The 14,547-nt window shown below is 31.0% G+C and overlaps 1 protein-coding gene across 3 annotated transcripts in view; it reads left to right on the forward strand.

Annotated features, from left to right (window-relative positions):
* Positions 1 to 2,480: 2,480 nt before the first annotated feature.
* LOC124543235 (inhibitory POU protein) overlaps positions 2,481 to 14,547 on the forward strand; it is a 48,430-nt gene continuing 36,363 nt past the window's right edge. For 2 of the 3 annotated variants that reach the window (XM_047121376.1, XM_047121377.1), the window contains exon 1: positions 2,481 to 2,629. In XM_047121376.1, coding sequence (XP_046977332.1) covers positions 2,507 to 2,629 — 123 coding nt within the window. In that variant the 5' untranslated portion in view covers positions 2,481 to 2,506. Of the gene's footprint in view, positions 2,630 to 6,402; positions 6,415 to 8,659; positions 8,667 to 14,547 lie in introns of all 3 variants that reach the window. The other variant, XM_047121375.1, reaches the window with a different exon arrangement.

A 14,547-nucleotide genomic window follows, 5' to 3' on the forward strand; every position in this document is an offset into this window, starting at 1 on the left:
GTTGCTACCTATTTAAAAATTATAATCGCGATTATTCCAACGATATAAAGGACTAAAAAACCGCTTGAAAATTAAAGTAGATAAATTTTTGCATCTGAATAAAAATAAGATTGAGAATTATTTTTAGTTGCAATTATTATTATATAAATAGAAAGCAAGCATTGTAGCTTGCGCAATGAATATTAAGGACATGTAATGTACCTTTTCGGTGTAAGCTTTTTTTTTATTTAATTAGAGATTGTTCGTGTAGTCGGATTTGAGATTTCTAATCAACATGTAACCACGGTAGAAGCATCTGTTGAAGCATCATAGCAACTTACTAGGTTCTTCATCTTTCACCGAAAATATAGAATAATTTTCGAGAAGTTGTATTTGAGCTACTTAAATCCGATACCCGACTACAATGGTTTAGCAATTTATTTTTGGGAATGTTATTATAATATTATTATTACAGTTGTTTTATAATATATAATATACATAAATATATGGATTGTTAAAGGAAGTTACAAAAACAACTAAAGTCGAATTAAGAACCTCCTCCTTAATGTTGTTTTAAAATTTCGCGATTATTACACATTTAAATAAAACTAGTTATTACGGATTTTAATCCCGTATATTAATTATTTTGGACATCCCGACGTTTCGAGCACTTTACAGCGTTCGTGGTCACGGGTAGACTAAGAACCTCCTCCTTTTTTGAATTAGGTTAAAAACTTTTCTTGGTAATAAAATGATGGCTTGGAATTTGAAAACAATAACGGCAAAGACCAGCTCAGTTTATTTTGTTGGTTATTTGCTACTACAAGGTTTTTCTTTCCGAATATATAATAATTTTTCGCCCATCAAAAAGTAAATATCAACTATGCTAAGCTACGCTTCGATGTTTACTTTGAATGCAGTTATTTATCAGTGGTTTTAGTGTATCCGTATGAATGATTATATTATAATATTTCATTAAATATTTTTAAATACGAGACAACATCACATACATTACTCTGATCCCAAAGTAAGCTTGTGTTATGGATAATCAGAAGTAACGACGGTACCACAAACACCCACCCAAGGCGACATAGAAAACTAATGATAATCTACATTGACTCGGCCGGGAATCGAACCCGGGATCTCGGAGTGGCGTACCCATGAAAACAGTTGTGCACACCACTCGACCACGGAGATCGTCAAGTATGTAAGAATAAGTTATTTTCATTTATATACCCTACTGAGGAAGACTAACAATGGATCACCTCTGCAATAGGCGCCAGAGACATTGGCGCAAGAATGCTTAAACGTTCAATACATCATCAATGCACTAAACTAGGAACTAAGCTAGTATGTCCCTTGAGGTTGGCCTTACACTGCCTTACTTACCCTTCAAACCCTTCAAGCCAGAACACTTAGGATTACTTTTTACACGAGTCTAACCACCTCTGTAAAAATTCTATGACGAAGGCCAAATCTTTTATAATTAATTATTGTCATCTAAAGTAGAGCAACAGTTTTATACATAAGTTCATTTTATGTGAGCACTGAATAATGCGTTCCTATTGTTTTCTCAGATTGAGTTGTGACTTTGTATCGCTATTGTCGGTACTTACTTGCAGATCTTAATATAAATATATCAATAATAATACTTCAAGGAGACTAAACGGATATTTCATAGATTTAAATTAAATAGAAGAGTTATTGCAACATGTGCTAAGCATTAGGTATATTCGAAGTTACAAATAACACATAAATAGTCGACTTTATTGTGATGTTTGGCAAACGAATAATTTATCATTTTTGAATATACCCCCGTACTGCTTGAACCTATTCCTGAACGCTTCAAATTATTCAATCGTTACAATATGATTTGACTACTGTATTCTGATTTGCAACATGTATAATATTTTAAAATGTATTACAAGCAATTTAACGTAAACTTAGTAATATTGTATGGTATTAAACATTTACATGATATCATATTTTGCTTGAAGACTTCAAATTGTGTCATTGATAGTTTTATTGGAAGGAACTAAAATATAAGTGTTTGTTTTTTTTAACGAGCGTAAATATTCGAACATAAAAACAACACCAGTGTTATTTCTACGTTTGATATTGTTAGAATTTGATATAAATTGAGGGTTAATTAGGATTGTGCCAATCGCGTCACGGGCAATCCGTCAACCTTTGCGAGCTAGAAGCGTGAAAAGGTAACAGACACGAGAAGTGAATGGACCAATTAAATAATTCAGTTAATCGTGGAGCCGCCGGCGGCGACGTAAACATGCGTGCGAGGGACGAGGTGTTGTCGTAGGAGGGGTCAGTGGAGGGGAGAGGGCGTGGTTCGTAACGTCACGCAGCACCCTCTTCAGTCGGTTATCATCCGGCGCACGGAGCGGTCGCGGCGACGCGTCGCCTTTTTTTAACCCCGAAGTACGATAAAGTCGCCAAAATTTTCGACCGGCAGTATCACTCACCCTCCAAGGTGTTAAAGTTGGAGGACGATCCGTGGGGGTCATGTGCCATGTACTCCCCGGACAAAATGAAGTCCGGTGGGGGACTGATGGCACCCCCCGGCTGTTTTCCAGGCCGGTACAGCCCCACGTACCGCAGCTCTGATCCGCGGCGCTGCGTGCCAAATCCATCCGTGAGTATCTTAGTAACCTATCATTACAAGGAATACTGATAAAACTTTCAACGAAAACAGTATATAACAGAGCACAATAACTAAAATAAAAAACAACAAGTTATTCGAAGAACACTAATAAATTTACTTTCAGGATGTGTTTGCTGTGCGTATAATGTATATCTATGTATGTATATATATATTATTATTTATATATGTATGATGTTCTCGTGCTGGCTTGCTTTAGCGACTTCACATGGAGCTCCATTAACCTTGTTTTCTTTTGTCACAGCGAATTTTATTTCTCCTAAAACTTGGTTCTCAATGGTGTCAAAAACTGAATATAAATAAATAAACGCTCATTCTTTTGTTATTATAAAAGCACAAATACAATTATCTAGACGAATACGGTTATTATTAAACTCTTATTAGTTATTAATCTCGGGTCGTAATAAGGGTAAAATTAAAATTCATATACCGACGGCGGTCTGTCAAAAGCAATCGAGTTTCCGACTAATTATAATTTATTGAATGTATAGAATTGTTTTCGATTTCATTATTTCTGTACACATTGTTTAGAGTTTTACTGACGTGTCTTTACATTTGTCATTACTATTTTAACTTAATGAATATAATAACAATCCATAATAATCTATTATTTATTAATGAAAAGAAGATACTTTAGTGACGAAACGAAACGTTTGGTTATTACTTACTATACAGTGTCTAGTAACAAGCGGTAAAATATTTTTAACGTGCAGTCGTTGAAATCTTTTTCATGATTGTTCGTAGCTCTGAACATAAAGCCGACGGCGGGCGGATGCGACGGCGGCTACGCGCTACAAGATCGTTCACGTAGCGCGATTGTAGGCCGTAGGCAAAAAGGGAATTATAACATTTTGTCGTATTTTAATACGATTTAATTAATATTAATAGTTCGATTAAAAAGAAAAGTCGTTTCATTTAAAACAATTAATCCGTAAAAATTTATTATCATAAATAGGTAAACACGTTGAGAGCTTAGTTTGTGGAGTATGTTTATAACTTCTTTTACAGGAAATTTTATTTTAGCTGCAAGAAAGAAAAAAGAACGCCGTGGAACACTTTTATTTATTTAAGACGACATAAACAACTATGATTCAATGGGAAACAGGTATTGGGTCGTTTTGTTATGTACAGAATCTTTATTTAGACTTATCCTATTTTTATATTTAACCTAGTATATTAATTTTGAATAATCACTATAAAGTAACGTTTTAATTAACACCGTTATAGAAAAAATTAACACTGATAATTTTGTTGTATTTAATATTGAATAATTCGCCCCCTTTAGGAAGTAAAGAGTATTGTAACGGTTCAGTATAATTTAAACGGTGATTACAGTGTTGTATAAGAGCCTCTAAAACTTTTATAGGGTAATAGCGCGGTGACTTCTGTCAACTTTATACGTACTAATCTTTTTGTTTGCGGGTTAATATTAAAATGTCTACATAGTAAATATTCAACGTAAGCACAATGGCACGATTACTTTAGATTCGTGAAGTTTTAACGATCACGTGCACTGAATACATTGGTGGGATCTTAGTGCCTCTTTTATATACCAGTAAATTGTATGATATATTCTGATATCGAATTATATAATGATATCGTGATATCTGGTTTTACAACGTTATATGATACGAAATCAATCTGCGCTCATAAATACTTATATATAACCTTACATTAATAAATTAAATATTTTCTTAATTCGCGTCCCATACATTCAATCATTCACTTTTTATAACGTTTTAAATGAAGACGGATAATTAAATTCTACTATCGTTTTAAAATTATATTTATTACATTCTTGGATATCAAATTTTTTTCTAAATAATGGTCTCTCTGGATTTGTATACTTAACATGTATCTAACATTATATAGTAGCAAACATATTTATATTTGCTAAATCGACACTCCTCAAGCTAACTTACATGTACTAATACATTAATATCTTTTATAAACATCGGACTCTGAAAACAACCTTAAATTACAATTGATGCACTGTTCAGCATTACCGTAGGTGAAATATATCAATGTTTTGTATCAAGTTCACAAATAACCGTTCGTCGCAGTGACTTTGATTGTCATTATTGCTGTCTTTAATTATTTACTTGTTTTTAAAGCTTTAAATAAATCGAGCTGCTGGCGTAATGAAAATTGATTTATGAAATTATCATTTCCTTGCTTTAAATAAGTGTTTTTGATTGGTTATTTACGAGTGTACTGCAATGATTTAATCATTAATTAATTATCAATTTCGAACGATTTTTATTTATGAATTAATTTTGGTTGCGATTAATTGCTCCCAATAAATTGAAAATAAATTATCGTAACGTTACAACATGCGGTTTAAACGAACGAAGAGATAATTCGATTATCGCACATATGATTTAATAAAACTTATACTTAATAATACGAATAAGCGAATCGAATAAGGATCAATTTCGAAAATCATGTTTCGTCAAACAATCAATTATCCATGAATAAAATTTCATACTATGCTATCAGTTTAAAAATACGTTTTTCTAGTCATAAATGTTCATTGAAACAATACCATTACTCTTTTACGTTTATTTACGTTATGGTAGTTGTTGGTTTTTATTTGAAATTCAGTCTAGAGTTGTGATTATTGGTCGTCCGTCGGATTTTTTATTCTTATATTTTTATAAATTCCTACTTGAAGCTTCCAATCGGGATATATTAATTTAAATAATTTTAATTTTTAAATGTTAAAAAAGAGTAACTACTCAGTTTCTTGTGGGTTCTTCTCGGTAGAATCTACTTTCCGAACCGGTGGTAGATTCACTTAATTGTAAAATGACGATTCAAAAGTGCTTGTAAAAGCCTACTTGAATAAAGTTTATTTTGATTTGATTTGAAATAAAAATTGTCTTTTATGAATAATTTTATATACGATTATTTGTACCTACAGATCTTTATTAAATTATTTATTCTTTATTAATTGAATAAGCATACATAACTAAAAAGAACTTTTTCTTTGGACTATCTGCTTGAATAGTATTGTGAGGTGTGCCCCAGAAAAACACTCTGCAAGCGAAGCAAGTATCGCACCGTCGGCTCTGGCACCGTAACAAAATATAAAGACAATTTTTCAATTCATCTAGAGTGAGCTTATTTTTATACTAACAGTTTTACACACAACCCAGTAACACTGAATCAATGTACATATATTCCAGTAACCTATTATAATTACTGGCACAATATACTATGTCAAAGGTAGGCAGTACATTATCGATTAAAAAATAATGTCTTACAGTTCTTACCGTGCCAATGATTCTATACCGCAAAAAGACATCATGGAGTTTATAAATTTATAGATATGTTAATACTTAGGAATTTTAAAGACTTTTTAGAGGACACATATTTAGTAATTTAAAAATATATAATAATTACAATTAAGTGAATTAATAAGAGTGAATTAATTAGAAACAATGTCTGTTAGTTCTTGTAAATTTGAAAAATGTAATAGACAACTATTTTTATTAAAAAAAAAAAACCATAAGACTTGTAAGAACTTATAATCGTTATGGTACAAGTTTCAAATGTATGCAATTTGAGGATTTAAAAATAAATTTAAATGTATATTACAATATATAAACGTGTATCAACGAATACTAAGTCCAAAGATTTTGAACATTTACATATTCTTTTTATTTTTTATTCTTGTATTATTCTTTTCATATTTTTATAAGATTTAAAGTTAATCATTGGTAAATAGGCATCAATAGGACAAGATACATATATCTGTGAAATTTCATTAAAGAAACGTTAAGTTTATCCCAGAATGGATATTTTGGCTTGATCAGAAACGTGGTATGTTATCTTTACTTTTATTTTTTGAGTTTATACAATCATTGTCACTGACATTCCGATAAGAATTTAAATTATTATGGACTTACATACAATTTTAAAAAGTAACAAATTGTGGTCTATTCGTTGTACAATATCCCAAAACCCTTTATCATATTTACCAAAAAATAGCCGTCGAAAAACACCCATCCTCAGTAATTTAAAATTTAAAAAAGCCTTGAAAAATTCTTTCCATTATTGGAAAGTTATTTACTTGTGTACAAAGTAGTATGATCAAAGACCTTCAACTTTATAGTTTATATAAAAGCGTATCGTGCTCTACACAATCAATAGCCTTGGATAGGTGAATCACTGAATACGGCAATTTTATTTTGTGATTTTCTTTTGCATTGTTTGTACGTTACTTAAAGATAATCGTTTTTGTTTTGAGTTTACAAAGAATACTGCCATATTCCCACTCCAGATAGTCAATGAAATAAAAATTCTAAATACAAAAAACGATTTGTAAAGCGAGATGCTAATTAACAGTTATTTTTTAATTTTACTTGTAACTCTAATTTTGAATTTACATTTGTATATATTTTTTAAAAATATTGTTAACATTTGCTGATTAAGTTACAATAAACATTATAAACTACATCCCTGCTTTGGGTGATTTTATCACTTCAATTAAGGCCTATGTTTTTAATATAATACCTATTAATAGATTTTTCAAATACCTTTTAAGTTTTGAATGGCTTAACATATAACATGTTCTAATACGTTTGTTATTGTTTCATATAGATAGTTCAATCCAAGATGACGCGCCCCACTCTTTTTCCAATCGCTACAGAAAGTGTGCATTGTAAGCTGCTAGTTCTTTTACTTCGTACACACTACCTGTATGGGCACACCCACATTAAGCACCAATAGAATTATAGTTCACTGGAAATATGCTCTACGACAAAATTTCCAACGTAAAATAAGGCTGTTATTTTTATGAAATGTGTTATAGAATTCTTTAAGAATAATATTTATTTTTGATTAATTTTTCATCATGAATTATTTCCTGCAGTAAATGTAATTATATTAAATTCGGTTGATTACGGTTTCACATTCCAATAGCTTATGCAATTTACCAGCGTTCAGGGGTTATTTTTAATGATATTAATTATTACCTTACATGAAAATGAAAATATATTAATAAAAATTTATACTTTTAACGTGCATAGAAATAACAATTGTGAGTAGGAAATAGATTTCAACTAGCCGAATATTTAATTTATGAAAATTTAAATGTATATTAATTCTTGGATTTAAAAATAATAAAAAATCATAATCACAAATACTAAGTAAAGCAACTTTTCCGATGTATCAAGATCCGACAACGTGACCTAAACTAGCCATATGTATATACCGCGCCATAGTCGACTTAGGCTGACCCCACACTGAGCTTTACGCCTACGAAAAATAGTGGGGCGCGTCATTGCGGATTGATATTCTATATAACTTATTACTACTGCTATATTTATGCTAATATTACAATACCCAGGGCAATAAAATAATAAGAAATAAGTTATTTCTATCAAATACATTTCATGTAAACCAAGAAAATAAATATACAATTACCTACATTAAGTTCATATATTCAAGTTGGATTTAAAATTGGGTCTGTTCATAATATTTGTCTGAATAATTAAATAATAATAATAAGGTAATCACCTTATATAATACCTCGCTTATCTTTTTAAATCCGATCCTTAGCTCTTTTTATGTACACAGAGATATTTATTAATTTTATAAATCTTATTTAAAAACCACTTCCAATGTCGTCCTAACAATCATAAATTGACAACAGGAAGTATATTATATGCAAGCAGAAATATATCATTAAAATTTCTCACCACTTAGTCTAAATTTAAACTCAGTAGATTGAGATCAGACGTAGTTCACATTGATTCTATTTGGATTATTGAGTCGGTTCATAGTATTTGTTTGAAAAATTAAATAATAATAGTGATAAGGTCAACACTTCGCTTATCTGTTTAAATCCGATCTCCGTTAGTCTTTTTATATTCACGGACATATTAATTAATTTTATAAAACTTGTTTAAAAAAAAAAACCTCCAAAAATAAATCTTAAACTCCCTACATGTGGTACATGCAAGCAATAACATATCGTTAAAATTTCTTACCACCTAGTCCAAATGTTAACTCTACAGATTGAGATCAGACGAAGCTTACATTGTATTTTTAAGATTTATAAAGTACCTACATCTTTACGAACTGGGCACAAACTCGCATGCATTCACTTAACGTGATTTAATTTCGAATGCTCGGTATTTGAAAACTAAATTCCGTAATACACGATATTACATCTGGATTTATAAATATTCAAGTAAGTAGGCACTGAGATTATTAGATGTTTTTTAATGAAGATTGAATTATTAGATTTACCAACTTTGGTTTATATGTATATATACTTTTTTAGGGATAAATTTCAAATCGGTTGGAACATTATTTTATCAATAGATACGCAATATTATTCACTGTCAGTGTAATGTAATTTAGAAGTAATATATAAAATAATTGCTAGTACAATGGAAATCATTATAATGATGAGGATTTTGTACAACTGTTGTATAATTGAATGTGATTTAAATTTTACTGATATACCTAACCTTTAAATTATTTGATTTTTTTAGCATAAATGTTAATTTAAATATAATTATCATAGTACATTAATAGGTTATACCATAGTACCAAGTATATTAATCTAATGCTGACATTAGTACAGGGATACGCTTATCTCTCACGTGTTATCTTTCACGTGAATACACAGAATGGAATCAAAGAACTGTCTCGGTATTTTGACTGATGGATTGTTTTTAAATTTAAGACTTCTTCATTAAACTAATGACTTCATCATGTAACGTTCTTTTGCTCTGAAGATAAGTCTACTAATTTTGCTGAACTTGCAAGCAGCCACACTTTTTTTTAAATTAAATTCTCCAATGTAGAGATGCGTAACAAAACAAGATTAGCAGTCGCCTGTTGTTCTAAATATTTTTGTATGAAATAAAATTTATTTCTATGAAATATAAATCTTTATGGATAATTAATGTGAAACCTGTTAATGTATCACTGTTGAGCTACTGTCCCCTCTTTTCTTGACGAGAAGGCGGTTCAGCTTTCATCATCACGCAATTCCAATACCAGCAAGAGGATTCACGTGGTTTCTTCATGATATTCACTGCTAAATACGAGATGGAATATAAACATGAACTAAATTTAAACCCATGATCAAACTCAGCTCCCTTGTAGAAAATATTATTTACTTTTAAACCCGATGATGATGGGCAGTCTGTAAGAAAGCAAACTATTGGTTCAAAAGTATTGTAGGTTTGCTCTGACTAATGTTAAGGGATACTAACTTAATGTGCGGGACAGATTATACTGCACAAATTAAGTTAAAAAAATATGCCAAACTACAAAAAAGTCGAGTTTGCAAACAGTTCAATCTGTGGTCGTTAATATCATTCTTGCCAGCGTAAGAAAGTTCTTGTGAGAATCAGCATGTGACGAATGAAATTCTTAAACACGTATATCTTCCAATAGCACAGCCTTAATCCACATCAGTAACAAAAGAAAGGTGTTCCTTAATAAAGGGACATTTACTTTTTGTTCTAAAAATATTGCTTTCAAGTTAACGGTCATCTGTATAAGCATTATTTTTTCCAAGTCGATATTATTGTAAAGGGTATAGAGTACTGAAACGGCATTAAATTAAACCTAGAAGAATCCTTGTCTGTGCATATGTATGTCCGTTTATCTTGCTTATCTTGAAAACAAATTATAATACACTATTACAACACAATAAGTGCTGTAATAGTGTAATCAACGGATTTAATAAGTTTTAATTTAAGCTTAATTATTAACTATATGTATACCTCCTATACATAATCACATTGTTTACAAAAAGGTTAATTTATTTTACAATGTTCGTTAAGCAAAATTTTCTACCCAGGAGTAATTTGTTAATATATAACTCTCGTGTGTACTATAACTTTGATTAGTTCAATTTGTTATCATATTTAAATAAAATAAATATTAATTTCAAACTTAAACAATTCATTTTGTAAATATATTCGAATGTAGTTAAATAACACATAATCGACTTAAATCTACTGGCCTACAATTGTAACTGAAGGTAGGTAGAATACACTATAAAAAAACTGATAAACTTTTTCTTCGTAATCCACTTACTAACATTAAGTTCTCTTAAATTTATACAAATATGAACTAAAAATAGTTACTGAATAAATCTTGACGGCGTGGAACGGTGGTAAGAATGCTAGCAGCATTTCCCCGTTGAATCGCAATGCCGATCTTCTGGGCTAAAAACGAACCAGCCCTCCTGTCACACGTGGAGGGAATAAGGCGAGGTGTTATACTTTTTATGAATCTTTTTGCACCAAGTATTTCGACGGCAAATGGAAGTTAATGATTCCACAGTAGCCTAGTTAGAATAGTAAATCTTATAAATAAATCATACAAATAATACGTTTCCAAAGAAAAATATAGTACCTAAATGATTTTCAACAATTCGTTTGAACAAAAATCGCATTGAACTAAGGGCTTCACAGTGAGCTAACAAATGCAGAAACAGAACAGAAACAAACTTTTGATGTTTTACATCCGAATTGAAGCAATACATTTTGTTCCAAACTACATATGTGTGCCGCTTGGATTTGAAATACTCTATCTATGACGTATGTGTGTGTTAACTTTTTAAAACATATAAAACCTTATTATTACCTACGCTGGTGACAGGAAGAATAGTTCATTTTTCGCCCAGAGTTGGCGTCATGTTTTAAATTTAGATAATATAAAGGTCATAGCATGAATTTCATGTTAATTTTCTTATATCAATATTAATGCAATTGCTTTCGTACTTATTCTTTCTTCGTCTTGGAATACGAAAACCTGGAGGTTTGAGTGGCTTTTGTTATCTTCTAAGTGCTTAACTTTAACGCGTCATCCCCTTATGGATGAACCCATTACAAATATATTATCCAAATGTTATAAAATAAATACCTATTACCCCCATAATTTTAAGAGGACTATAATTTTATATCTAATCTTAAACACGTAAGTATATTCTTAAAACAATATGATTATAAATTTATCTTATAACTTTAAAGATGAAATTATTGTATGTTACTTGGTATTGGACAAATTTCCAATATGCTATAAAATTTAGTTTTTTTCAAGTCAACTGCTACATAGTTAGCTTTAACTCTAAAAGTAACCTAATTGTGTCTAAAAATGATTTTTGAAGACATATCATGGACACGGTTCATTGTGAGATCGATAAAATTTTCCGCAACAGTATAATGGTCGGGTTGTTTGCGTGTTTCTTGGAAACATATTATTTTTGTTTTCAGTTAGTAGTCGACTAAATTGCACTTGCAGTAAAGGAGTTTGTGGAGGGTAATAGTGGACTCAAAGGGCTCCATTAGGGTGTTTATTCGTAAATGACATCTAACAGCTTTCTGGCGTGACTGTCGACAGCCCCAGTACATAACTAACCAAGGATGCGGTATTTATTCGATACTGATATGTTTACAAACAAAAGATTTAATTTTTTATTACCTATACTTTCATTGCGGCCGAACAAATTTACCTACTTATGTAAAAGTATAAAGCCTATTCTACAAAGGTGAACCGTAATTTCAACGTCTATATACATCCCTACTAATGAGGCAAAATGAATAGATAAAATTTCACGTCACTGATTTTGCTATTCACTAGGCAAACTCAGCATCATTAAATCTAATCAAACAGGAATTATCACGTGCGCAAACCGTCTGCTATTGAAATGAAACAACACACCTACTTAGTATAGTTAAAAACTATAAGCTTCTATATACGGGTAGAAACAAATCTCTCGTGTAGGCGCAGGGTTTTATTGCATTTCTGTTTTACGTTAACTATGACTTACTCGTTTTGCCAAATAGCGTAATTGGTGGTGCGGAGGGAGACAGGTAGAGTCTGCCTGCGCTATCTTATTTTATTCATGGAGGCGAGAAACATTCCGTGTGATGAGACGGGTTTATGCCAGGTGCTTTGCGAAAGGCAAGGACGACAATACCTCTCATGACCGACTGCAAACAAAACAACGTCGAGGGTGAGCGGCCACGGACGATTGTTATTCGACTTAAATAGTAACGTCTACGTTCATAAAAGGAAATGATAATAGTAATAAAAACGGAAAATGTATCCATTGAATCTTCGAAACAATATGTAAACAATATGCCATTTCATTTTCTTTCTCTTTTTAATGGCATTGGAAAATTAAAATGATTACATTTTTAACGTTTTGTTTACTAATTTTGTTTTACCCATTTATTAATTTAAATTTACTTTTGTTTTCGTATTTTATATAAGATAAAAAATACAATAAAAAATTATATAGGTAAAATAAACCTTTAAATTTTGATATTCTTTTTAATATTTTAATTAAGCATAAACAAATCAAATAAAAAATATATAAATACTTTTAACCTTTTTATATAATAACTAACTAAATTGTCGAATCAAATATGTATTTAAGGGCTTATAACAAAGGGTCCTTAATATCTTTTACGATTCGTAAAAATATCGTAAAGGTAAAAATAAATTTCTAGTTAATCTAGTGTTTTCGGATCAACAAAAAAAAACAAACAATACACGTGGAATTCGTATAATATGTAGTTCTCCTGGGGATTGTTACTCGATCTTAAAGATAAACAAACTATTTTGAACCTTATAAACAGAAAGAAAAATTCATTCATTCAAACAGAATTCCGGTACAAAAGAAAATGGAAGTTATAAAAAAAATTCTAACAAGAGATAGACTTACTATATCAATTATTCATGTTTGTTTAGTTGAGTATTTGAGAGGCAGCTCAATATAACACAGGGCGATTATATTCAGTAGATATTGTTCAAACTTTACTTTACGAAAATGTTAAGATAATATTTTACTCTTGTTAGACTATTTGACGACCTCCATGGTCGAGTGATGTGTACACCGGTTTTCATGGGTACGCCACTCGGAGGTCCCGGGTTCGATTCCAGGCCGAGTCGATGTAGATTACCATTAGTTTTCTATGTTGTCTTGGGTCTGGGTGATTGTGGTATCGTTACTTCTGATTTCCATAACACAAGTGCTCCAGCTACTTAAATTGGGATCAGAGTAATGTATGTGATGTTGTCTCATATTTATTTAAAAAAAAAATTTATTATCTGTCTCATTTAATAGTCTTTAAATTAATATATATTTTATTAGCAGCGATAGCTTAGTTAATTATAGACGCGGATCTTAGTGACAGATCGTGAGTTAAAACCCGAGCACCACTGAGTTTTCATGTGCTAATTTGTGTTTATAATTCATCTCGTACTCGGCGCTGAAAGAGAGCATCACGTGATCTGTCAACCCACAGTTGTACTCCGAATCATCTCGTCAAGGCGACCCTTGTCTATCAGTGGGACACCTTAGCAGCCGTCACTTAAGTATTCAAATACTATTTTATCTTTACTTAAATAATATTATCAATTTCATGACGATTTCAATGTAGAGTCGAGGTAAGAGAAGGTTCGTCACCCTAAGGTATATTATCGTATGCTCAATATGAGCGATAATCTGCTTTACCTATCGAGAAAATATGACACATACAGACTTGTTTGTTTTCACAATTCAGTAGAAGATTTCATGTCTAATTTGAATTTTTAAAGCCTACTTACGCCATTAAAAAGGTTTCATGTTGATATAAAATTATAAGTAGTCTAAAGATGTTACACTATTTTGAACCAAGTTATCATACTATGTAAGTTTAATTTTAAATGCAGTTGTCAGTTTAGTGCCTTAGTTTCAAAAGGTATTAAGAGTTTATGATTTGATAAAGGAATAAATTTGAAAACTGACGAAGGTTTTCTTACTCTGAGTGTACATGCTCGATGCGTTTCCGCACAGCTTCGTTTGTGTTTTGAAAATATGTCACACATAATACATATGCATAAATTTATACGACATGGAGTCAGTTTTG

The sequence above is a fragment of the Vanessa cardui genome, chromosome Z, assembly GCF_905220365.1.
Source record: "Vanessa cardui chromosome Z, ilVanCard2.1, whole genome shotgun sequence".
Classification (NCBI taxonomy): Eukaryota; Metazoa; Arthropoda; class Insecta; order Lepidoptera; family Nymphalidae; genus Vanessa; species Vanessa cardui.